The sequence below is a fragment of the Diadema setosum genome, chromosome 20 (assembly GCF_964275005.1).
Source record: "Diadema setosum chromosome 20, eeDiaSeto1, whole genome shotgun sequence".
Classification (NCBI taxonomy): Eukaryota; Metazoa; Echinodermata; class Echinoidea; order Diadematoida; family Diadematidae; genus Diadema; species Diadema setosum.
This window is the reverse complement of record NC_092704.1, coordinates 3230119-3257084: the sequence shown is the minus strand read 5'-3', so window position 1 is coordinate 3257084 and position 26966 is coordinate 3230119. Positions and strand designations below refer to the sequence as shown.

At 37.8% G+C, this 26966-nt stretch overlaps 1 protein-coding gene across 1 annotated transcript; it reads right to left on the bottom strand.

The window, feature by feature from the left end:
• Positions 1–12183: 12183 nt before the first annotated feature.
• On the bottom strand, positions 12184–26426 carry LOC140243925 (F-box/LRR-repeat protein 4-like). Its single transcript, XM_072323595.1, has 14 exons — positions 26130–26426; positions 25380–25467; positions 24730–24871; positions 22750–22839; positions 21760–21988; positions 20582–20722; positions 19361–19470; positions 18325–18434; positions 17792–17921; positions 16393–16485; positions 15221–15328; positions 14043–14129; positions 13261–13365; positions 12184–12313 (listed from the first exon to the last, which is right to left on the bottom strand). Exons 1-14 carry the CDS (start codon positions 26340–26342, stop codon positions 12184–12186), a joined length of 1776 nt encoding a protein of 591 aa, XP_072179696.1. The 5' UTR covers positions 26343–26426.
• Positions 26427–26966: the final 540 nt, after the last annotated feature.

Sequence of the window (26966 nt, the reverse complement as noted above, 5' to 3'; positions counted from 1 at the left end):
ATTTTCGTTGGGATCATGTCTAACACCGCTCACTGATAATAGTACATAGCATCTATGCACAGTGAGCAACAAAAAGAATAACATATGATGATGATGACAATGGTTATTATGATCAGCACATATTGATATCTAGCATCATATGTGCATTTATCTGGCACAGGTCGTGGGGGGTACGTGTTGTTTCATTTTAGTGAATTTCTGCAAAACAAATGGGTAACTGCCAGCAAGTACTGGTCAGCAGTGCTTGATGTAGAGCTTGCGTGCCATAAAGACCAACTGATTTTTCAGATGCCATGGCCATAATTCAATGGAGACTGAAAACCTCGGTTACTAAGGGATTTCATATTATCAGCATGGTAAAATCAGTTTTTTATTCTATGCTTGTGTCGCTCGTAAAAGTGTCCCTAAAATTGTGCTTTCTTTTTCACTTCTTTTTTTTTTTCAAGAGTGTTTGTTTCCTGTAAATGCAGAGTATTGATTTTAATCAGATCATGAGAGATTTCTGAGGTGAGATTTGAGCACATTTTGTTTTTTGCTCTTTGAAGGGATTGAGCACCTCTCCCATTTCTTGGACCAAAGACATTTTTTAGTATCCAAAGTCGTGCTTTGCAGAGTATGGCAAGTGATAGCTTCGGGTGTCCGTTGCAATGATGACCAATGACCCCATGTGTCTGTAATGACCTTGGCAATTAGCTGTAGATGTCCATTGTGCAGTGGTCAGTTAAGTGTACCTATCTGTTATTCACATGGCAGAAAGCTTCGGGTATCGGCGATCTGCTGTTTGCATTTCATAGCGTCAGACATCTGTTATAAGCGGTTACTGGTAGATGGCTTTGGATATCCGTTTTGCAGTACTCATCCGATTTATTCCTCACTGCAGCGGATTGTGATGAACGTTCATATACGATATTTGTGTTTTCCCGCTCATAAAGGTGGTAATATATTGTGTATTTATTGTTTTTTTCATGCTCATTCAAAACAAAAAGAAAAAATGTAAATGTGTACATACACATGGTGTACATTCAATGTTTTATGTTGTTGAGCCAAAAAGGTGTGACATTGATACTACAGGCAAGCATTTTTAAGTGGCCAAACTTTGTTGATTACCAGTTGAACAAAAAACAATGGAAAAAGAGAGTAATATGCCATATTTTGTGTGAATTGTATCATGATGGTCCATGACAAAGAAATAAATTCGAGCAAAATAACGTGAGTCTGTCTGTTCTGACAAGTTCTTGAGTTGAGTGAACCGTGAGACCGTCTTTTCCCTGTCAAATCATAAACAACATCTGTAATTTCAGAAGTTGTCCAGTCGGTGTTATAGCCTTTTGGCACCAATCCCACGTATTTCATGAATAATTAAAGGGGCATTCTTGATGATTTTCAAGTACATTTATCAACAGTTCCATGTGTAGATTTGTGGAATTTATTGTATCCTTGAGGAACAATAATTTGAAAAACTTTAAACAAATTACACTGAACAGGGATGATGACATAGGAGGTTCACATATCTCAGAAATGTAGCAGTGTAATTCCCATTACAATACTGCTAGCTTGCAAGTTCACCTGTGTAGAATCTATGCATGCCTTCTTCTTTTGTTCTGCTCGCTTGAGTCCCAACTCGTGCATTCTTATGGTGAGGCTGCCATGTCATCATACTTTTTCATTGCAACGTATGAATTTTGAAAACATTCTTATTCCTCATCCCAATCACGATAAATTCTGAAACTCTGTACTCGGTATAGCTAGTGTACATGTAATTAATAGTTGTACAAATGTAAAAATCTGAAAATCATCAGTAGGTCTCCTTTAAAGAAACTCACCTTAATTGGGGATTTGCTGTAATGCACCAGTCACACTCACCCTCATTCACTTTACACAATGTTTGAATCAAGTCCGAGTTGTGAAGAAGTACAGTGTACGCACAGAGAGAAAGTCGTCAATTTTGTGACAAAAGTCGAATCTATTCCTCCTATCGATCTGTTACATAGTCATTATGTAATGTATGGCACACTCTCATAAAATGTCAAACTCATATTACATTGTACTGCATACATTACAAACAGCATTGAACCCAGAACCCAATTCTTAAAATTCTTGGTCTACTAGGGACCTCATACATATAAGATCTAATTGACATTTGTATGACATTGTGTTGCATATGGCTGAAAGATAAAAACAAGAGATAAAATCACATCGTACATATCATAATAAAATGCCCTCCAATGTTCCACTTGAGTGGGATATATATATATATATATATATAAAAATCACACATACAAGATGGGAGAAGATACATAACAAACTAGAAATGTCGCTATGGCGACTGATGCCTCCGCCATAATGCATGATTCTCCCAATAGGTGTATAGTACAATGTCTTCACAATGTGTGATGACATGGACAGTTTCACATAACTGGCAAAATATCGAATTAACAGGTTTGTCAGAAATATCTTGAATGATCACTTTCCACGAACTGGGTTTGCTATAATTGTCTATTAAAGAGTGCAGGTACACATATTTGGGGAATTGAAAATTTTTACTGGACTTCTGACCGACCTTATTATAAGTTTATGCAATGAGTATAATCTTCAAGGTATGAAGAAAGAGTTTAATTACAGTACAAAATATTTTTTTTTTCATTTAAACCTGACTTTTTACCCTTAACCTTTGACCTTCTGGCTGGAAATTTCCAAGAGAATCTCCATTAAGTAATACATGTACATATATTAAATCTTAAAACTGATGCAATCATTGCATATACTAGTATATGAGGGAAATAGTAACATTTTGAGGAGTTGACCTTGACCTTTGACCCCTGAATATTGACCCATGACCCCTAAATTCCCTAGATAATCCCTGCCAGTCAGTACATGCATATGTACCAAGTTCCATGAAGATACATTGAACCATTTGCGAGAAAAGTGATATTGCAATATTTTCACCTAACCTTTGACCTTTTGACCTTTGACCTTATGACATGAAACTCTCTCTGGAGAATCTTTATGCAGTAGTACATGTCTACACTAAGTTTCAAGAAAATAACTGCGGGCATTGCATAGATATGGGGGAAATAGCAACATTTTTAGCATTTGACCTTGACCTTTTGACCTTTGACCTCTTGTCAATGTCACTAAAATCTACTCAACTAATTGTCCCATCATACATCATCCTTGGACCAAGTTTGGTGAAAGCTGCTTCATCCAGTTTTGAGTTATCACGTGAACAGATGAATTTTAGGATTTTACCTTGATCTTTGACCTTTGACCTCTGTCCGATTTCACTGAAAAACTAATCACGTAATTGTCCCATCATACATCATCCTCCAACAAAGTTTGGTGAAATTTGCTCCATCCAGTCTGGAGTTATCGCGTAAACGGATACAATTTCATGATTTGACCTTGACCTTTGACCTTTGACCTTTAGCCGATTTCACCCAAAATCTAATCAAATCATTGCCCCATCATACTTCATAGTTGGACCAAGTTTGGTAAAATTCCAGTAAATATTACTCAAGTTATCGCGTAAACGAAAGCGGACGGACGTACGTACGGACGTACGTACGGACGTACAGACGTACGGACGGACGGACGGACAACCCGAAAACATAATGCCTCCGGCACCACTTCGTGGCGGAGGCATAATAAAAATCAGACCTATTATGGGAAAGTTAAAGGGGAAAATCCAGTCCAAAAATAAGTTAGTCTGATAAGAAAGAATAAAATGTTATGAGCTCAACAGTAAAATTTTGATCGAAATCGGAGCAAAAATAAGAAAGTTACGACATTTTGAAGTTACGCTAATGTTGAGGAAACAGTTCTTGAACAGTCAATATCAATATGCACATGGCAAAGTGATCATGTTATCTCCTCTGTGCAAGAACTGTTTTGCAGAAAGTGGCAAAACTTCAAAATAAACTTCCCTATTTTTCATCCCATTTCAGTCAAACTTTTATCATTGAAATCGTAAGATTTTACTCCTTTTTATCAGATTAACTTATTTTTGGACTGGATTTCCCCTTTAAACATGTTAGACAGTGGAACCTTGTTATTAAGAGGTTGGATATAACAAAACCTTATAGCAAGGTAATTTCACATTTCCAACCCTTTATAGTTTTTTTTGTCTTTGTTCCTTGATACAATGAGAAACCTATGGGTGTTCCACAAAGCTGTTCTTAGGCTTAAAACAACATTAAGAATAACTGGAACACACTCTGATGTGCTATACTTATCAAAATTTACATAATTCTGCACAAGAACTGATCACCAGTCGTTCTTAAAGTCATTTTTAGCCTAAGTACAGCTTTATGAAACACCCCTCTGATGTAACAAGGTCATTTGTCATTGTTTTTTAAGTCCTCATAATGCAATTCCACAGTAATTGTCCTGGGGTACGTTTCATGAAAGTCTTATGAGAGACTTTTTGCTCATAAGATACACTTATGAGAGACTTCAAGAAATGGATTTGACGTCCTCTTTGAAAGTCTCTCATAGATTAATAATGAGTGACTTTGGCCATTCCGAGATTTATGTAAAGACTTTTATTGATTTATTGATTATTGATTGGTTCTCATTTTAACAAAGTCTCCCTGCATAATGTGTTTTCATGAGGCAGTATCATTCTTCATGAGCACAAGTAGAGTAAAACAGATAAAGCAATAATGTCACCACTTCCAAACACTCCTTATTTGTCTGCGCACAAAATATTAGAACCAGTCTACATTGATCTGGTTAATGGGCAAACATTCAGTAACTACAACCCCTACTAGTTGTGGCTCAATTATTTACGTCATTTCAATAATTCAATGCAAAGAGTTAAACTCTTCAATTTCATTTTGAAAGAAAATAAAAAATGTTTATATATATATATATGATGGAGACTTGTAGAAACATCATTGCTTCATCTAATTTGCAAATGTGGTTGCTAATGATATCAAGTTACTTTCTTATTACACATCCACTTTTTAATTCCCTTTCTGTGTACAGGCCTATGGTTACATTCAAACACAAGGAAAGATCAACTTTATTTGAGTACAAATATATAATATCTATGTCATAAATACACATAAATGATATAAAATAACATACTTGTGATGAACTCATCACCAAGTTGCATATATATACGTGACAAGATGCTTCCACAATTACCCTCTCAGTGACAGTACCTATCAACGCAATACCTTCCCCTCTACACATAATCCACCAAGGGACAGATACAAGGTACAGGTCCTGTAAATTAATAGTCCCACATTACTGACTTACATGACATCCCAACAATTCCAAATATGAGCACACTGATTTAAACTATTGACACTACATTTACTCCATATATCACAGATACTCTTCTTTACACTTCATTTGAAACAAAAAAGAAGATAGACAGCCTGCCAGTCAGGGGCACCAGAGGGCAAACCATTAGTGAATTAGTCCACTTCAGAGCGTTTAGTGTGTGTGCTCGCAATGAGACACAAGGGCCCGAAGTCACAAAGGTGGTACAATTGAAACCATGGTTTAAACCATGGACACATTTGTAAGGAGCGCCAAGTGTCGCATGGCCTATTTCATTACGAAATCAGTCATTTCGTCAATTTCGTCGACAAAATGTTCACTTCATTACGAAATGTCACCATTACGTGCGACGAAATGACTAATTTCGTAACAAAATAGGCCATGTGACACTTGGCACCCCATACAAAAATACGGTCTTTGTCCATGGTTTAAACCATGGTTTCAATTGTACCACCTTCGTGAATTCGGGCCAATAAGAAATGTCTTAGAGTGATCAATTTATCCCAGAGAGCATTCAACAGTGAATACATGACGTATGGATATACAAAATATTGATATGAGAGTGTTCAGACACAACGTCCCAATAAATGTTAATCGTATGGCAGCATCAGATCTCACCCACTTCATGGGAAGCTCATGGATACGTATGGGCCTCTGCCTTGTGCGTTACGAACTTTGTGTGGACTTTGCGCATTGTGTTTGTGCCATACTTTGCGTAATTGCATTCATTAGTATAGTTTGCGCTTACCCTAGTGAGCACCATGAATAAGCTCCATCTTTTCATACTAGACTGTATGACATGGATTTGGGGGTATTCTGACATGAATAGGCATGCACATATATTAATATTGATATGTCTTATGGACATACGTCGTACACCCATACAATATATCAATATCAATTAATGTGCATGCTTCTAATTTAGTCAATCAGTAATTACCCAGTAGCAGGTGGAGTCTGGAAAAGAAGTGGCCTTATGATATGCTAGCTTATAACAGCTTCTCATCTGCAGGTACTACATCAACCAACTGGCAGCTTATAACAGGAATTCATCTAGTACACATTTTTACGCCCACAGGTACAACATCAATACATCAGGTGGTAGTACACAACTGCAGGCCATTGGAAGCTTATAACACCTATTCCACTGAAGCTCTTTATATATAGATTTCAACACACAAATAGCACATTTATGCTCTTAAAATGGAAGCTGCTTCAGCCATTCAGAGAAAATTTATGGGGGGGGGGGGAATCTGTTGTCATTAATCAGTCCTATCGAAGTTTGACCTAAACTTGAAAGCATGTTTTGTGTTGACATTTGAAACAGCTGCTGTATATGGCAGGATTATAGACACACTCGTCACTAAATGCTACTTTGTCCATCCATGCATTCCTCGCTGGAAGAAAAATAACAACACTAATACTCTTAGCATGTGAGAATTTCTAACTTTTCAATGAGTATTCAATCACACTGAATGCTATTGCACCCTCCTTAATTACAATGACACTGTCACTGCACAGATAAACCTGGCATTAAATCTGAACGAGCAATGCCAGCATTAATTCTTGATTCCTCCAAAATTTGATACAATTCAGATGCACTTGATAAATGTAGATCGTATACAGTTAAAAGTACTTGAAGATTTCACACCTCTGACATTCTATATTCATAACAAATCCACACATCTATATTTAAATCTCTTCCCCTCTCAGACGCACAAATGCTCACACACATGCACACACATGCAAACACATTCACCTGATGCTACTCATCTCAACACTTACATATTAAAATAGCTCTCCAATCTGTCTATACAATAGTCCCACATACTGCTTGTACTATATGCCCCCTTTGTATGATTATATCAGAACTTGGTGATAGAGCATGCAATTGCAGTATGCACATTCTCTCCATCCTGAAGCAGCTCCTTTGCTAATCATTAAAAAAAAAGAATTGAAAACAGTACAGTGGCAAGGTAGAACTTTCTAGTCACTTAAACCTGTTATGAGTTCTGATTCTGGCAAATTTCTTCTTAGTTTGTTTTCCTGATGACACTACACTGTACACATATTCACTCAACATTGTGCTGGTTCAATTTGGTACATATTATTCCACAGCAATTTACACACATGGCTGTTTCAAAATTCCATGAATTTGCAAGATATCGACAGCAGATGAATTTGATACCAGCTCTAATAAGCACCTCTTAATCACATCTCCAAAAAAAAAAAAAAAAAAAACAGAGAAAATATCATTCATTATTTATTAGTATGCATGCATTTGTCAACATCCAAAATTGTGGCAACTTACTTGATCGATGAGATTCTGGTTTAACTAAGTACTTATCAATTACACAGTATTGATGGGTATGTCAAGCAGAATTATCGGCCTTCTGAACATACCAAACCTCTTTCATTTTTGGTTTCTTTGTTTTTTTTTGTTTTTTTTCCAGATACAGGAACTTAATGCTGACGTCATAATTACAAGCGATTGATAATAAATTTCTTGTTTCATTCATTATAAAAATATATAACGTACACAAGGGTAGTTACTTTACATGATTGCTATCACCACAGTTTCGACTGTGATAATCCATTTCATTAAAAAGGGTCATAATTACATCTATCAATACCAGCATTGGTGGTTATGCCACTTAGACAGACCGGTTACTGGAACTTTCATTCTGATTTGGTAGGGAAGAAAGAGAGAATGCGACATATTAATGTTTCACACTCATTATGTTTAGATGCTTCCTTTCCACATATGGCAAGGCATCAAATTTAAAACACAAAACTTGAGTAATAAATAGCTAGTTTTTCATATGCTTCACATAAAACTACTGGAATATGATAATGATGGAAGATAACTATGCAATAAAAAATTTTTGCAATAACAAAATAAATTTTTCAAAGACATCTAACATTTGTTGTCGCTCAATTTTGTCCAATAATTCAAACAGTAACACCACTGCAAGCACACAGGTTTAGGAGTATGGTATCGTATGGAATTAGAATCGAACTTATCGTGGAGATGTCAGTAATGCATTGCCTTTGCCAAACGGGTCAGATCAAGATGGACAAACTCCTGACCAGTATTTGACCAGCAAAAGGTCAATACGAACAGAAAACACACCCTCTCTTCTCATACCACTAATAAATCATTCCAAAAACTTGATACAGTATAGGTCCATCTACACTGTTAATATAGACAGATGTGAACAAAATGGTGTAATATTAGGTAGCTGCGTAACTATAACTTAATCAAAAGAGAATGATTTGCTGGGATGTACAATTAATCAGAACACTCCTTCAAATTCACAACAACAAAAAATAATTCAATAACACTTTGAAACATAATTAACTGTAGAGGCAGTTTGATTAGTGAAATACAGTAAATTCACAACAACAAAAAATAATTCAATTACACTTTGAAACATAATTAACTGTAGAGGCAGTTTGATTAGTGGAATACAGTAAATTCACAACAACAAAAAATAATTCAATAACACTTTGAAACATAATTAACTGTAGAGGCAGTTTGATTAGTGGAATACAGTAATATGATCTGTCACATTGACTGGAGTAGAAAGTGAAGCAATCCCAAACTTTACTGCATTTAAAATGAAGAGTAAAATAATGATGCATAAACCAGTAGGCATCCAGCTCAACAACACAATGTTGAGCTGACGATTCGACACTGAAAGACTTCACGGGATTCGGGCAAATATTCTAGGCTACACATAAAAATGATGAACAAACAAATGTATAAAAATCTACTGGCTAAACTGAAACTTGATAAATATTTCACAAGCAAACAAAATTTGACAGTTAGCTGAACATGAAAATAAAATTTTGTTGTGCCTTTGTTCTCATGTTTGCTGTTGTCACATGTAGCACCACATACAATGTCATATCTTCCAATTAGAAGCACACGGCCATATGTTTACTGACTGTCTGGCAGCATTAACAATCTTCTGGGACTCAGGTAAAGGGGCATGGTACAATTATCAAGAAGGAGACAATGTGGTACACATACGCTTCTATTTTATCTTTTTCATAATTTGTGACACATTTGACATGAAGAAGGAAAAAACTTGGTGATTTCAAGTTCTTTGCTAGTACTGGCTCTGGCATTAGGGAGCTTTAGATTTTAACGACAGGGACGTTCAGAGGGAAAAAACCTGTTCTGAGCATGCGCAGAATCGTGTATCAGATGCAATCCATCTACAGCTCGTGTCGTCTGAGTTTTCACTCACGCATTCTGTGCTATTTCTATGTCCGATCAGCTGCATTTCAACACAACACAGGGAAGAGGAGAACGTCCAGCTCAAACGTCGTCTCAAACGTACGCGCTGCAAATCTAAAGCTTCCTATTATCTCCCAATCAGTTGCCTTAACTCAAGGTCCAACACCAATGATCAGATTAATGGAAACAAAACCGATCATAATCACTGATCCCCAACGCTAGTGATATTTTCATACCACCAGGAGTCTGCATAATCACACAGGAATTGCACAACGAAGAAAAAAAGGCATGGTGCTTGCTTTGAGTCAAATATGAAAAGCTGCAGTCATGAATGCTTTGTCTGTTTTAAAGTGATATGGAAATTTCTTAAAGGGGATGGCTAGTAACTGATCAGTGGGAAACAGTGGGAATGCTGGGGGTGACTGTTCCAATCCTTGTGGGATTCATTTAAGAGTACTTTGTTGTGTGAAAATGATTTGCTTCAGAATGGTCTCATATTCAAGTAATGTGCAGTTCAATGTTTCCAGGTTAGCATGCCTGTTCAGTAACGGGGCATTCGTTAACGGCCGTTAATGATCGCCCCATCACTGTACAGGCACACTAACCTGGAAACATTGAACTGCACATTACTTGAATATGAGACCATTCTGAAGCAAATTATTTTCACACAACAATAGATATATAATGTACTCTTAAATGAATCCCACAAGGATTGGAATAATCATCCCCCAGCATTCCCACTGATTCCCACTGATCAGTTACTAGCCATCCCCTTTAACATCTCAAAAATACAACAATATTAACCCGTTGAAGACTAGTCCCGAGTATACTCGGGCAGGTGTCTATGGGAAATGTGTCTTATAGCAAAATAGCTCGTCCTGGACAGGTTAGTTTTGCTATCAGTTATAGATTTTTGAAGCTATGTCTATGGCATTTATGTTTTCCACGGGCGACTACAGTATTGCATTAGCATGGGCTATAGCATGGACTTTGCACATACCGGTACCAGTACTTAATGTGAGTAGGGACAATATGCACCCACAGTCTTGTATGTATAACAATAGTTAGCCTACTCCGAACTGAACTGACGAATTTGATAATCCCTTGGGGCCAGTGTTAGTCAATTTGGAAAAATCATGTAATATGGCTGACAAGAACAGTGGAGCTCAGTTCAGCAGACGACATTTAGCACCAGGCCCAACATCAGCTACGAGATCTACGTCATTTTGGGATCAGCCTGCAAACACTGACAAAGTTCAAGTTTGAGGTTATCGCCAGTGCTAGTGCTGAGAGAGCCCTAACACCAGCACTAACACCACCACTAGCATCACTACTAGCACCAGCACTAGCACCAGCACTCGCACCAGCACTAGCACCAGCACTAGCACCAAACTTGAAATCACTCATGATCTCCCACTGGTGACATCACTTCTTGTAAAAGTTTCTTACTGATTTTCACACAATTAACTGTAAGTTAATCAAAGACAACTCATTCCTACTTTGATTGTATGCTATTCCTGTCTGGTGGGTAGGTTTGCAAACAATTGAAATTGCTTCAAAAAAAGACAAACAGAAAGACAGTTGGTGTTTGTTAGGATTTCTAAGGGAAAGAATCCATCTATAAAGCATACACTGTATATAATACAGGTGTACATATATACCAAGTATAGATGGATACATACATACATACATACATACATACATACATACATACATACATAATTATATTACATAAACTATAATTTACATAGAACTTTGCTCTTCCTTTGCCTAATTTTTCGTTTGCATAGAAGAAAATAAAACATTAGTATGACACATGGTCAGAAAGCTTGAAAGCAATGCGCATGATAACAAACCAAATTTGTGTACCTTCCACCATAGAGTGGCGTTACAATACTGAGGGATTACTGGGGAACAGAGGACTACGCTCTGGACACTTGAGAAGCAGGTTGTGGGTTCAAAACCCAGAGTGTGGGGACATCTTGGGACAAAGTGCCTCACCCCACAATACCTGTCTGGAATCTGGTGTGAAAAAAAAAAGGAAGATATCCTAACACCGTTGAAGTAATACTAATGGTGGTGCAATCTACGCACACTGCCCTCCCTCCCTCCATCATTTGTACTTGGCCTTGCTTTTGACCACTGCTGAAGTATCTGGAAGGTGACTCTGAAAGTGCTAAGGTCCAATCATGAACATTAAAAATGCAATATCATGTAATTTTACAGGACGTGGCATGAATAGAAAGGTTGCTTTCATCTTAAAACTAATATGCCAGTGGTTAAAATACAAAAGCTTAATAATAGCATTAAAAAAAATGGCTTTTGTGATGTATATTGGTCCTTTAATCTTTGGTTGACTTTAATGTCATCAGCTATGTGGACTGCTTTGCGTTTCAGATGAAACAGTACTATCATACCAAAACTGATGTATTGGTGTTGGCACACATACACACACACACACACACACTCACATAAAACACTCAGTAAGTATCTTGACCTTGCCAGGTAAGCATCATGTTGAGTCAGCATCACGAGTTTTTGCACATCGCAGTTTCTGCTCTAAGATGGTCCACTCTATGACTGTCCAATTTAAGACTGTCCACTCTGCTTGCGGTCACTCTAATGTCCACTCTACGTATATCCAATCGTCAAATCGTGAAACTCCTCTTGATGGCTACATTTGGATACTTTTCTCTGAGCTGAAGGACGACTTCTTGCGTGATCTGACGACAGAACGACACGTCTATAAATTTCATCATGGGGCACTTGTCCAGAACTCTGAGGGAAGAATAAATGGAAGATATTACAATACTTTCACTTTGATACCACTTGACTTATCACATGCAATACAGACTATCAGATGACAAGTTATGATTACCAATTTCCGGGTTTTCACTGGTAAATTTATCAAGTAGTCACATGCAAGAATTGGAGACACATTTAGTTGCACACAACAGTTAATTGCCGATATCAGACGAATTTGATTTGCGGGAGAAAAAAAAAAGTGAATTTGCATAGTCAGCCAACATGTAGTATGTAGAAAAGCACAGCTGAGTATTACAAGCACATCTATAAGGACATAGTCTGAGCATAAACTAAAGCACAGATATGAAGAAAAGGATTTATTACAACATATGATACATGTTCTGTGAAGTTAATAAGTTTTTCTATGAATGCAACAGTCAATAAAAAACAAAATCTTGCAAAATCGAGTGTTTTAACCCTAATCCCATCGGCTTCAAAACGGTATGCCCGGGAGCGACAAATTTGGTCTCAAAAGTTGCGCGATACTTACGAAAAAAGTCATAAAATGTCACGGCGAGAGCATCACGCGTTGCGGAATAATAATTTGAAATTTGAATTTGAATTTGAAATAATCATGCGAAACATTGAGGGGGGCCAAAATGCCCCCCGTTGGGAATAGGGTTAAAAAATGGCTTAGTTGTGTCAAAGGAAAAAGAGGCATTGCTAGAGTTGATTGGTTAGCGACAATGGTTCCATGACATTTGCTCCTGCGGCAATTGCTCCCATGAAATAACTGCACGATTAGCTGAACATAAATTCTACCCACAGGCAAAACACTAACCCTTATCCTAATAAATCCTTGTATCAAACTGAAACTAAAACCTATAACAGCCCCAATCATAACCCTAAGTCCTTGGAGAAAATATGACCAGAGCAATTGTTACAGGAGGAAATGTAGTGTTACCAATTACAATAGATACCTGATGAGTCCCTGTATTCCGACTCTCTGTGCACCTAAGATGTCTAGCTGTTCTAAGTTATGTAGACCTGATGCAATGGCAAACAGGTCTACGTCCGCTATACTTCTGGATGGGAAAATAAACAAAAACATGCTACAAATATCAGTGCTGGTCACATTCATAGATTTACAGCATTTATAAGAATCTGACCTAGTCAAAACATGGTCTACTCCTTGTGAGTAAAGCATAAATCTTCCAGCCAAAACATTTTGTCACTCTCTTAATGTTGAACTTCACTTGTATAAAGACTTTCCTGACACTTATGGTAAGAAGTTAATTAAAAAAAAAAAGTGACTTTTTTCATACTTTGTCAGACAGTAAGTGTTGGCTCTATAGGTTTTTTTTTTTTTTTGTGGGTTTGATTTTCGTGACAGTGCTTGTTCATCAGAGTGGAAAATCTCAGATTGTTACTTTTTCACTGTGAAACGTTTATGGGGAAAACCTTATCCTCAGCTACTGCAGGGATTTTATAAGTAATTTATATAGTACTAATCAATAAATCCAGTCATAATCAATGCAAAGTTTGCAATTATTGTAAAACATTAGAATGTGAGTCTTATATTAACTTTGTTTCTAACACATCTACTAACAGTGAGAAAAGCATACATGAATGCAAAACACTCTTATAATGGATAGAAAATGGATAGAAGTCATTCAAAGATTCTTTTGAGTTCACTGATGAGTAACAGCATCTTGATGATGGTGTGAAGTCAAATGTATTACAAGAGAGACAGACGTCTTACCGTATCGATGTAAGGAAGAGTTTCTTCAGCTTGGTGGAATGTGTACATAGATTGCTGACCCAAACATTATTTCCCCGCAGTTCTGGACTGGAAAAGAAATTGAGAGATTGAACAAAACAAAATTAAGCTCCTGTTTTTTTTTTCATCAAATTGATATAAAAAAAAAAATATGTAAAAGTAATTTTGGCATAATTGTAATATAGTCCCAACCGCTGCGTGTCCGTATTAAATACAACCCTACCTAACCCTATACCCTAACCCTAAGGCACGGGTGCACGCGCACTGCGGTGGGGAGCGGTGGTGGGGACTATATCACAATTATACCATAATTTTTTGCAGTGGTTTTACTTTTTCAAATCTTATGAATCGCATTTGAACCATGAAAATAACAATGACTAAATATAGAGATGAGTGACAACAACAACACACAAAAATAGCATTTCTAGAAATAAAAGTCATGCCAATGCTAGATCACATGCAATTTGTGACTACTGTAAGCTTAGCACGTCACGTGGGCCATGACGCAACAATATTTGGGGTATAACAACACACCTCAAATGCACAACACACTACTTGATTATGTACAAGGAATCATTGAATAAAAACATTCATAAGTATGCTTTTGTCGCTTGTACTCTTTCTCAGCTGTATCGTCTAAAGGTGAAGTGACAATTACTACATCCTCGCAACCATAACATCAGCAACTTGGGTACATGAGGGAGAAGTAGCAATTTGCAAAAAATATCTGTATATGAAAATTTCAGCTCCTACAGTATTGGGCGACCAAAACAGAAAGTATGGATAATTATCCTGAAACCACTTGTGTCCATTTGATATCTGTTGACTTGATATTCAAATACTGGGTAAACAAAATAAACACAAAGGAATTTTTTGCCACCTGTTTTCAGTTTTGTTTCATCATTCTCCACATTGCAAACATCCCCACCTGCCTTTTATGTGCTGATTTCACAATCAAACATTTTGTAAACATAATCTACATTTTGGCATTTCCTGTGCACCTGTTGAAGATAAATTCCATTTTAATCACAGTCACAGTGTTCTATGCATAACACTCATCACTGAAACTGTTTCATTACCACCGAGTGTGGCAGGGAAAACAAACTTTCTGTATGTGTATATGCAAAATTGTTCAACATTGGCTGGACAAATCCACTTACCACCATCCAACATCTAGTTCCAGTAGGTTCGGACACCCCTTGGCAAGGCTTTCCACCCCATCACAGGACAGTGTGGACGCTCGCCATACATCAAGGCTTTCCAACAGCCTGTACGGAGTGCAGATAATAACAAGGATTATAATTACAGTACATCCATATGTGATGCAGAATGCCGTAACCTGGGGTACTGTATACCCAAGGTAGGACTGTCTTGTGTTCGTACAACTCATTGTTATTGTGGTGGCCAAATTTTAGCAATTGGTGGTGGTAATGATCCCCATGACAACTGTATTGACATAAACAGTAATTACAATAATAATTGTGTTGCAATTAAATTTTGTTGCATTATTTTGGGCATTACAAGAAGAATGGAAATATAACTTAAAATTCTTCCCTAAACTGTTTTCAACAGATTACCATCATATTGATTTCAAAATTTTATGTTGAAATACAGCTTGTAAGTTACTGAACTGTGAAACTTAATTTTCATCTCCAAATTCCATCTTGGAGAATGAGCCACCCGAAATGTTTGAATTCTTTATAATCCTTCCCAAAAGAGCACATCAAACTCCACGGGGAGACCTTTCTGTATGTTCCTAACAAGGAAAGTCATCACTCACTTCTATTTCTTGAGTTTATCACAGTAATCTTTAAGAAGACCATACCATACAGCTTGACTTTTCTGTCCAACCATTTTTTTTTTACTGCATCACCAACAAGCCCACATCAAGCACGACTACTGTATATGCCATATATTTCTCGAATCTAAATTTTCTCGAATCGGGACTTCTTGATGATTTCGCGAGTGGTTAAATTCGTCATTGTGGAGTCCTGTACTGAACGGAGAATGTATATGTGTGCATCACATTCATATCAGGATCAGAGTCAATATTTTTTCGTGTCTTTGATTTCAGGAATTCACACAAATAAAAACCATGAAAAATTTTCAGCATGTACAGTAGTAGCTTGCTTTGCTTGTGGTTACATCTCAAGCAAACAGTGCATACCAAATTGTGTACCCTATAAAGTTTATTACGAACTGCTGCCCCCATCTGCCATTTGTTTACAACACTATTCATTCAAGTGTATGGCACAGAGTGCCTGGTTGATACTGTTTGCTGACTATTGCTAGTCACCGCGGGCGAACTTATGAAAACTGATGTGATACTCACGGACAGTGCTTGCCGACTGCACTGATGACACTGTCAAAGTTTGCTATCGTCTTCGTTGCTCCCAAGTTCAGATGTCTCAGCTGGGGCATTTTCCTGTGGAAAACAAAATCACAGGGGGTATGCGTTTTCTTATTTACCCATTGAGGATGGTTTGACTTTGCTAAAGCACGCATTTCCCATAGACACCTGCCTGAGTATACTCGGGACTAGTCCTCAACGGGGTAACCCTTCACATATCCAGGCACTTAGCTTCACTTGCCAAGCTTTTTCATCGACATTCAGTATAATCCATCCAAACTCGACCTAGTTGTAGATAAGTAAGTCCACGCGGTGTAGCAATGTGTCTCAGTCCAACCATAAGGCCATAATGACAAGATACGGATTAGGGGGATTAGATAATCTCTCTTCATTGACAAATAGCTTCAAAGCAGCTGTGCCAATTGGCAATAAAAACACTGCAGCTTGAACAAGGCACAGGAAGGCTTAAGCCCTGCTGGTCCACCACTGACACTTCCCATAGATCTACATCAAATAATGCATTAATGCTTGATAGCATTGATGTTTGATACAATATTTAATGATCTGTATTAGCTTATATTCATTCTTCATTTTTATTGTTAACATTTTGGCATGAGAAATACCTGATGACAGAGACAAAATTAAGGCTTTTAATTGTAAAGTTCAGCAACTCTTGTATTTTCAACATCAAGTTTCTCCCTCCAAGAAATTGACAAACTCAAATCCAACTTTGCATAGAAACAAACTACACATGCATCTGTGTGAGTGCTTACTACACAAGCTATATGATGTAAATACCTAGGCAAATCCGGTTATAGTGAAGTCCTCCAGACCTTCAGTTTTCTTTTGTTATATCAACATTTTGTTTTAGCCCAATAGTAATGCATACAAAGATATAGATGAAAATTTGGGGACACAAATTTTTACTTCTTTATAACCAGAATTTCGTTAGAACCATGCTCATTATGACAGGAGTGCACTGTAGGACCTACCCAGCACACACACCAAACATCTGGGGGCGAACTAAGGTTACGTCCTGTGCTACCCTTATTTGGTAAAATTAAATCACCTGGTCTCAACTTTTATCCGTTCTCCATTTCTCTTTCATAGACAGTGCTTATTCAGGGCTTACAGCCAAACAAGCTTGCTTTCATGTAGGTCCCACCATACTTCTCTTCTATAACCCGAATCGCGATTTCGATCAGTTAACATTATAACTTGTGTGTATACCATGTATGTACAGTTGCTTTTTTGTGTGTGTGTTTTGTACATTATTGACAAGGTACATGAACTTGTGCTATTACTTTTGATGTAATATTGATATATACACAAAGTATGAAATTAATTGAAATTGAAATTGAGGTCCTGTACTGCTGTTTACCGTACAATCTGGATCATCTCAGATTCGGTGACCTTGGAGCGATAGAGGTTCAGTACTTGGAGTTTTGTCAGATATTGCAGCGTGGTGTAACCATGGCTGTCTATACACCGGCAAGATGGAATGCTCAGCTCTGTGAAGAGATTTAAGGCGGGACAGGAACAGAATCATCCACGATTTGGTACAGAGCATTTCAAAATTCTGCATCCTCTTCTTTGGACACAAGCATGCAGTATTTGTAAAATGAATTTCATGTGTTTAAACAACAATAGTACAGGTGGAAATTTATGTGGTGTGGAAATTGTTGCCCTTTTCACGCAATAAGAAACTAGCAAAAAAAGTATGCTAATCTTTTTGCTTATTATATGAAACACTACTTCATCTGTTGATTCCGCGAAATCAAAAACATGCGACATTCCTCTTATCCTGCTGAGCATGAAAAATTACTTTTGTGAGTATTTCTGCCTTTACAGTACTCTAACACCATGTTTTTCTTCCTCACTTCCATTCTGAGGGAGATGCCCGTGCACACATACCTTCTAGTCTTGGGCAAGAATGTGAGATGTCTTCGAGGACATCTTTGTTTACAAACCGGCATGCCTTCATTCGTAGGACTCTCAGCTCACTTCCACAGGCTTTGATAAAACTGTAACAAGACGGGGTAAATGAGACAGCACAGATTCAAACTTAACGCAAGTTTACAGGATCGTGGAGAGTAGACAAATTTGCACAACAACTTGTCTTGAAAGCAAAAAAGACAGTTTGTGGATCAAGACAAGAACAGCTCACATGGAAGACATATCATGAAGATATCATTTAACAGTCTTCTTGTAAATAAGCGATTTCACCTATAGACAACAAAAATATGCAAAAGCACTCAAAAAAAGGAAAATGGGACATCTTTAAAGATTAAAAATGTCATCTTTTTTGTCAATCCAGGTTTCACAGATCATGATATCTGCAACATTTTAGATAACCAAAAAGAAATCAACACACTATTTTCACAAAACGTTACATCTTCAAAACTTGAAGAGAGGTAATAAGTCTTGCAAAACAGACACCTCCAGGCAATCTGCCATTACATGTAGTTACTATGAAATCCTCATTATACACATATAAAACCTTTGGGTGCTGAGTGTGGACTGGCACAAAAAAAAAAAAAAAAAAAAAAAACCCACAGCATTGTACACATCATTCAAAGTCCCTGGTACAAAAAGGGTAAAGCTGAATGGCACTAGCAAAAACAGTAACAACTCATTTCTTATCTATCATCAGGGCACTGTATTGGTAATGGCCAAGCAGCCCAGGGCCACCACAGGGCCACCACAGGGCCACCAGATTTCCAAAATAGTTACCCTTTGGTGGCATGATCAGGCAACTAGTATTCAAAGTGGATTGTAATGTTTTAAATTTCCTTTCCTTTTGGGCCAAGACATTTTTTTATTTATTTATTTATTTTTTTTTTTTTGGGGGGGGAACTAAAATTTTAAATTAAAAGACGTCAGTGGCCAAATGAATCACCAAACAAAACAAAACAAAACAAAAAAAGTTAGCGTCGAGCCCTGTTCATACCGATGGAATTCCTGCACTTCAATTTTGCCCCAGTCCCCACACCACGAGAGGTCCAGTTTCTGAAGCTGACTGCATCGCCCTCTCAGTCCTGACAGTGTGTTGTTGGAAATCTATAAATATGAAGTGGGCAAGGGAGAGAGAAATGGTACTAAAGGAAAAAGCCTCAACTGGGAGCAAGTGTGAACAGATTTTTGTAACTCAGCTCTGGAAAGCATAAAAGAAAGATTTCTCAACAGCCTTCATGTGCAAACCAAATTTTCTCTGTAAACTGCAAAGACAATGATCCTCCAGTGAAAAATTGAGTTGGAAGCTGACAATCATAATGACTGTAGTTTCAATTCAAAAGCCTTTATAAAATTTTTATATAATTAATAATGAATTACATTATGTCAAATCTGCCATTAGGATCTTTTTCTGCAATGAAAATGACAATGCTAGTAGACTACTGAACTTATATATATGGTAGTGCTGGAAACACATGGGACAGTTTCACAATGAAGTTTTGAGCTTCAAATTAATGAATTTTTGCATCAAGTTGTTTTATTAGGGCAACTGATTGCAAATTGCCCTACATAGACCCAGTACCTGCTGCAAGTTGTAGGGATTAGACCAGCGCAGGCTGTCACGCAGAAGCTCTCCGCTTTCGACGGGAGATCTCCCGCCGAAAGCCCATTTTTGCAAAATCTCCCGTTCTCCCGCTTGAGATGCAATTTCTCCTGCACTGGCTCTGTGTCTCCCGCTTGAAATGATCTCTTACTTAGTGTCACCATATGTCGAAAAATAAGCATGAGATAGCATGAGAGAGCATCTGAAACCCTAAAATCTTCCGGCCCTTAAGCGGGCCCTGGACCCCGGCTGCAAGGAACTTCAAACTTCGCACTTGTGATGTGCCCTACGCGCACATAAAATTGGAGTCTCCCATTTGCTAGGGGTTTCAGGCGGGAGAATCTCCAGATCAAAAGGTGCTTGGGGTTGGAGTCTCTGGAAGCTTGGAAGTCATGTTGCTATGATACTGTCTGGCAATCAGGAGATCATTGGTTCGAATCCAACCCCAAGAATGTATGCCCATGAGTTTTTATCATGGCTGCTTCTCAAACACTAAATAGTTGGTACTTGATTATTTTGATGAACAACAATTTGTCAATCAGTTACAACAGAAGTCATGAGCATTTTTAAAGAAATTACAATCAAATCAAAACTGATCTATAGAGGGCATCCTACCAAGTGCCAGTATGGCTGTAGGTTCAGTTCCATGTAGAGCAGCTGGTCGTAGCAGTGCCGTCTAAACAGCATGCAGGTCGTTGCTATGTGGCACTTGTCGATGAGACTGAGGTAGGTGAATATGAGCTGGATTAATTCGCCCTGCGAGTCAAACAAGCAACATCATTCACATTTTGGTCTATACATCACCATAGATCACTGCATACTTGTAACATCTTACATCACATCATATTTTTCTTATTTACATGTATTACAAGCACATTTCCTACACTTGCCATACACAGATCAATTCATCAATATTAAATGGGAATGAAACCCAAATAAAAGTGTGCATGCCATTGAGTGAATGCAGCAATATCAGTAGAACACATCAGTGTAAGTTTGACAAATACTGGACATTCCATTCAAAAGTTAAATGCATTAATTTTCAGACAACACCTGGATGCAAAGACTATTACAGTTCGGGACATCACATACCCAGTACGAAGAAAGATATCAAGAGAGTATAAAGAAAATTCTGCAATATTAAATTTTTCATGAAAAGTGCACATTCCTGTATCTTGTTACTGAAATATGCTCAGGGTAAATTCCCTTGCTTTATAAAGAGGAAAGTCACGTGCTCTCTCATTATGCAAGCAAATTTGCAAATACAGTGGACTCTCGTTACAACAAAGTCCTCAGGACCGGCAGTTTTCTTTCGCTAATCGAAGTTTCCTTATAACCAAACAAATAAGCAATAAAAAACACAGAGCCAATATTTGTGCGACCTGGATTTGTATTTCGTTGTAATCGTAATTTCGTTATAAAATAACCGTGGTCGTTATACCGGGAGTGCACTGTATATTGAATTTTCTAATTTCTTAAACATTTTGCAAATGTAATGCACATACAAGCGAGTGTAAGTCTAGACTCTAGAGAGAATGCTACAATCCCAGTCCCCTTTGCACATATTCCTTGCCACAGCGCCGAAACAAGTAGGTACAGTGTGCCTAAGAAGTGAAACAAAGTCAGGAAAATAGGTATGTTCCAAAAGAATCTCTACCAATGAAATCATGGCTTTTGCATAGTTTTCACACTTGCATATATTTCTCTTAAGTGAAGCTAACTCTTCACTGGGTTTTGTTTTGTTTTGTTTTTAAAACAACGCCGATAAAAGAAAACTGGTGTAGGTGAGATACCGGTAGCATGTCGAAGAAGCCATTGTCTGTAGTGGGCTGCGCTTTCAGGGGAGGGACAATGGAGTCAATATCCTTTTCGTCCGACAGGGACAACTGTTTGAGATGCTCAATGTACACCTGGTCGATGTCAGTGCCCTCGTCCTTGACCACCTTCATACCAACGAGCTTCACGCCGTCAAGTTCGGTGTAGTATTCTTGTAAGCGTTGGTTGAACACCAGACGAATTAGACTGCAGCAAAAGGCCAAATACGATAAAATCAAAACAAGTTTTAGAGTGTCAGATGAAAAACAGAGAAAAGTCCTTTGTTTTTTCCTTGAAGGTAGTCAACATTATATGAAAACAATTTTCTAAAGTCCATGTCTCATATCCAGAATGAAGCTGTTACTATACATCAGTAGCTATTAGTGCAAAATTCATTTTCAAAAGTAAACATGCAGCAACATTTTCTTGTAAACATGCAGAAGAAACTAATAAAAAACACATGATACAAACTTTCATGTCTTCTTTCACTCTTTATGTGTTTGGTTCATCAATTGGCATACACTCCAGAGTGCTCATTTTTCCAATTGGAACAGATGTCTGGAAAGTAATTAACAATGAATAGAAACTACGTAATCCCCTTCATTTTTCTTCATGTCACCATGGTCAGCCTGTTGGACTGAGACACACTGAGTGGGCTTGCAAACTTTACCAATAGGCCAAGTATGGAGGGAATGCAAAAAAAACAAAAAAACAAAAGCTGAACAAAAAGCATTGCACAAATGTGCTTAGTGCCTGGGCACATAAGGTGTTATCTATCTCAATTCCAAACCATACATTCAAAACAATGTGATGACAAAAGTAAAATCAAGGCCCCGATCTCATCGATTGTAAATTCCCTTTACCACACAGGCTGCCATAGACTTATGATAGAAATCAACTGCATAATCAATTATAACTCTTCATAAAGAGAACAGTTAGCATTGGTCAGAAAGCAATTCTTTACTTACTTTGTTCGCGTGTTGACCTTTTGGATGGGAGGTGAGAATATCTCGGCTTGACTCGACTGCTGTGGATTACCCGTCCACAGCTTATGCCACCTATGGAAGAAAACACAACAACTGTGGATGAATACAAGTTTACAGAAGAGTCTACTTCAGAAGAATGGCCTCAACATCCAGGAGGGAAATGACTAACCACCTTTATTTTATATATATCTTATATTACACATTTTAATTATTATTATTATTATTATTATTATTATTATTATTATTATTATTATTATTATTTTCTTTTCTATTCTAATTCCAGTTTGATTTTGTTTTTTCTTTTACGCTTTTCCAATTGCAGACCCTTTTATTGCCGATTGTTTCCTTCCTCTTGTCAGAGACTCTTTTATACAGCCTTTTCCATCTACACATACAAACACTTTCTTTCGTTTGTGTTTATACATATTTGTGCTTACTATGCTCATTTATGCTTGCTTATCAACATATACATTTTTTCTCTCCCTTGGATTTTGTGTCCCTCCTTTGTCATATGTGCTTTAATATTCATTATTTTAATTTCTTTTATCAATACCATTATCATTATTATTGTTGTTGTTATTATCATTATTGTTGTTGTTATTATCATCATTGTGTGTTTACATACTTTGATATGTTTGATTACTTGCATTTGTTGGTTGTCTCTCACGTTCTTTCTGTTGCCTCTTCTTGGTACACTTCATTAGGGCTCGCTGTTTGCTCACCCCCCCCCCCCCCTCGGTTGCTATTTCACTCTTTTCCTTTCTTTATCCCTCTGTTGTTCCTTATCTTGTTTGATGTTGCCTCCCTATTCATTCTTTTCCCTCAATGGCTGCCCCCATGGCCCTCAGGATCATCACTGACCCTCCTCTGCCTTTTGTCTGTCCACCCTCCTGTCTTAATCCCCCTCCCTTTATCTGTTGGGCTCCTTGCCTATGACCTCCTACCCTCTCCTTTTGTTTTCTTTGTTCTCTGTCCCTAGCCTGTCCCTGACTGTTCTTGTTGTGTGAAGTCCTTATATGTGATTGCTTTCCCTGCCTTTTTGTCATTTTGCCTCTGACGAAGATTCTGCTACTTAAGTGCTAGGATCGAAAGCTCAGGGCCCCTTTTGACTCCATTTTACTCCATTGGCTCGCCACTATTGGATAAGCAGTTTTCAGCAGCTTTTTTGGCTACACTCAGTAGAAAAGATCAGACAGAATTAAAGCAGAATGCAGACAGCTAATTGTTGAAAATCTGAGAGAAATTGGACAATACATAAGGTTAATATCTCTTGAATGTGAGTTCCCAAACAAAATTCTTTATGGGCTCACAGAGTAAACTTGATCACTTGCCATTTGAAAAATGCTTATGATGCTTTATTTGTGACAAAAAAAAAATGCTACTGTTTTCACTATTTCGCCAAATAAATGTTGATTATGATCCATCCTCAACACATTACCCTCTCTACCCCAAAAGTTGTAAATTTCTATTAAAAGTTTCTGTGCAGCCACCGCTAATTGAAAAGACTACTACAGTTTGTGATGTATGTATGCATGCATGCAATGATATAAAGAAAATATGGACAGAGTTAAACATATTTTCATATTTCTAGCACAATAAAAGAGCGCTTGATTTTAACGCCTCTTTCACGAAGCAGGGGGAAAAATATTACCCTTAGCGTGTCAGTAACAAATAAAAGGAATGTGTAATTTTCATAAAAACATGCAACTTTCTGGAATTCTGTTTTTATTTTTGTTATTATATGAATGTACATACATGACATCGAAAACTGCATATAGTATCGTATCCAAGGATATGATGGTTGCACAGACTCTTTTGGAAATTCATAACCTTTGAATGGATCGTCCGATTTTCCTCAAACTTTCATGAATGTGTTCTACTAATGTTGCTGCATTCATTCACTCCATGTTGCTGCATTCATTCACTCCACACTTTATCTGGTTGAACTTGTCTTTTAAATACCTTATGTTGTTTGGTTGCACTGGTTGCCCTTCTGTTGATTTCCTCTCAATCTCTGCAGCACAGATCTCTATGATGGCGCCTGGATGGTAAATCTCGTAGATGTTGATGGCTGTTGGGTACACCTTCTCCTCAAAGAACAGATCTATGACAGTTTGCATGGCAGGAATAAGCAATTATTCCTCTCTTACATCATACTTAGTCAGTTTTCTAGATTGAAAAATTAATACAAATCGTTGAATGTCACCAATATTTACTCAAGTGGACTTCAAAAGAAAAAAAAAAGTAGATTTACAACCCAGTACTCTCAGGACTGTGTGCCGAGAAACCTGACTTTTGACAGCACTTCTTCAATTAGGCAAAAAAACACTTCACAGCATGAAGCATGAAGCAGTGTAGCATTCACCCACAGCAAGCAGAGATTAAATATTTTCCAATGTTGACAGAGAACTGCTAATCCAGATGGCTGTCCTGCAGAAATTTGTGGCACGTGACAACGACATCATCACAGCAAGATTTGTATCTTTTCTGTTACATTTCAAATGTCTTGGAATATGCCTCAAAATGGCACTCTGCTAATCAAACAATATGTCAGCACTGCACTCTGGGTCTTCAGTATCTCAAAGCATGTCTTGTGGTGTGCATTCACTTACCTACAAAATCGGTGCCGCTGAAGCCTTCAGATCTCCCAAAGGGAACTTCTGCAGAGGGCGCCATTTCCCACCAGGTTCCATATGTACGCTGACAGACCAGCGGAAAGAAAGAAGCAGTCAGACAAACAGACAGACAAACCAGGAGACAGACACAAAGACGAGAGAGAGAGGGAGAGAGAGAGAAAAAGGAAAAGGTTCCCAAATATGAAAAATTCACTGTACTTCTTTCCCGCAACTTCTCATTAGTCAATAGCAAATAGACACGGGGAGCCATTTTATGTGGATGACCATAAATTTCAAACAAACATGCATGATTTTATTAGAGTAGAAGATCATCTGTATTGGAAATTTAAGTGATCAAGGCGAAAACGGGTCATTCCGCTGATGAAGGCCGTAGCATCAACAGCTGAAAATTCCGGAGGTAAATATCGTGTACTGAGATCAAAAGTTATAACACCAATTTCAGTTCAAACATGCTTGATGTTTTTTTATTTCACAAATATAGATCCAGTCTTTACAGACTTCTAAGCACAGAAACTATTGCAAGAGGCATGTACATGAATTTCTTACTGAAGAAAAGTAGCAAAAGACATTGGTTAAAAAGAAGAAATGTCCTTCAAACAACATGCAAATTTTTCATAGCAAACTATATAATAGTTCCACTAAAAAATAAATAGACACATCCTCTTCTGTGTTTATTATTGGTTGTAAACAAGTGGCAAAGAGTACAATCATACAGAAAGAACTTACAAAGACACAGGCATTGGTGAAGTCGCCGTAGCTTGGGAAGATTGTGCACGGCCCGGCGAGGTTGGGTACCACGTAGGCCATGGACTGGTCTCCCCCATACTGGGAGCTGAAGTGGACAACTTCCTTGGCAAACTGAGCGAGCTGGGCGGAGGAGGACATGTTAGCGTGGGAGGAGCGGGAATTTTTGTCCAAGCAAGAGGGACTGCAACCCATCGAACAGAGTGCAGCTGACCTCCCAGAGTAGATCAATACTTATTGTTTAACCCGTTGAAGACTAGTCGCGAGTACACTGGGGCAGGTGTCAATTGGAAATGTGTGTTGCTGTGAAATTGGCCTGTCCTTAGAGGGTTACCGAGTGTGAGGCATGTTGTTGCCTTCCTGCACAAAGAACAATGAAGATATTGTCATGCTTTTTCAGAAAGTATATAATGAACCAATACTCAGAGATTCAAGGAACTGATGACTGAAATGGGTTCAGAGAAATTTTGTGATTGTGAGTTATGGTACAATGACAAACGTTTATTATAAACACCTTATATTTGATAATATGCACGGATCTACGATAGAAAGTCATCTGTGATTGAAGACAGAAAAATCTGTCTGTTGGGAGGAGTCTTTTATCACTTTTTGACTTTATCGGCGCTCCTCTGTAGAGGGGATCCGTGAAGCCAGACGCAGTCTTCATCGAACATAATCCCTGATGACCAGATACAGACCAATCTTTCGGTCAAAGTGACTGTAGCCCAGTGAGTGTGATATAGCTGCTCATCTACTTCTAATCCTAGTCTGCCTTACTCTCAACTTCAAAGTTTGGAAATTAGAGATACTTTACACATG

Bases quoted from the DNA above. Each gene is read 5' to 3' on its own strand.
- LOC140243925 (XM_072323595.1), bottom strand. From the start codon at position 26,342: ATGGGTTGCAGTCCCTCTTGCTTGGACAAAAATTCCCGCTCCTCCCAC. The intron at 25,468-26,129 runs GTAAGTTCTTTC...CTGGTCTGTCAG, and splicing joins TCACCAATGCCTGTGTCTTT to CGTACATATGGAACCTGGTG. The intron at 21,989-22,749 runs GTAAGTAAAGAA...CTTTTGCTGCAG, and splicing joins AAGGTCAACACGCGAACAAA to TCTAATTCGTCTGGTGTTCA.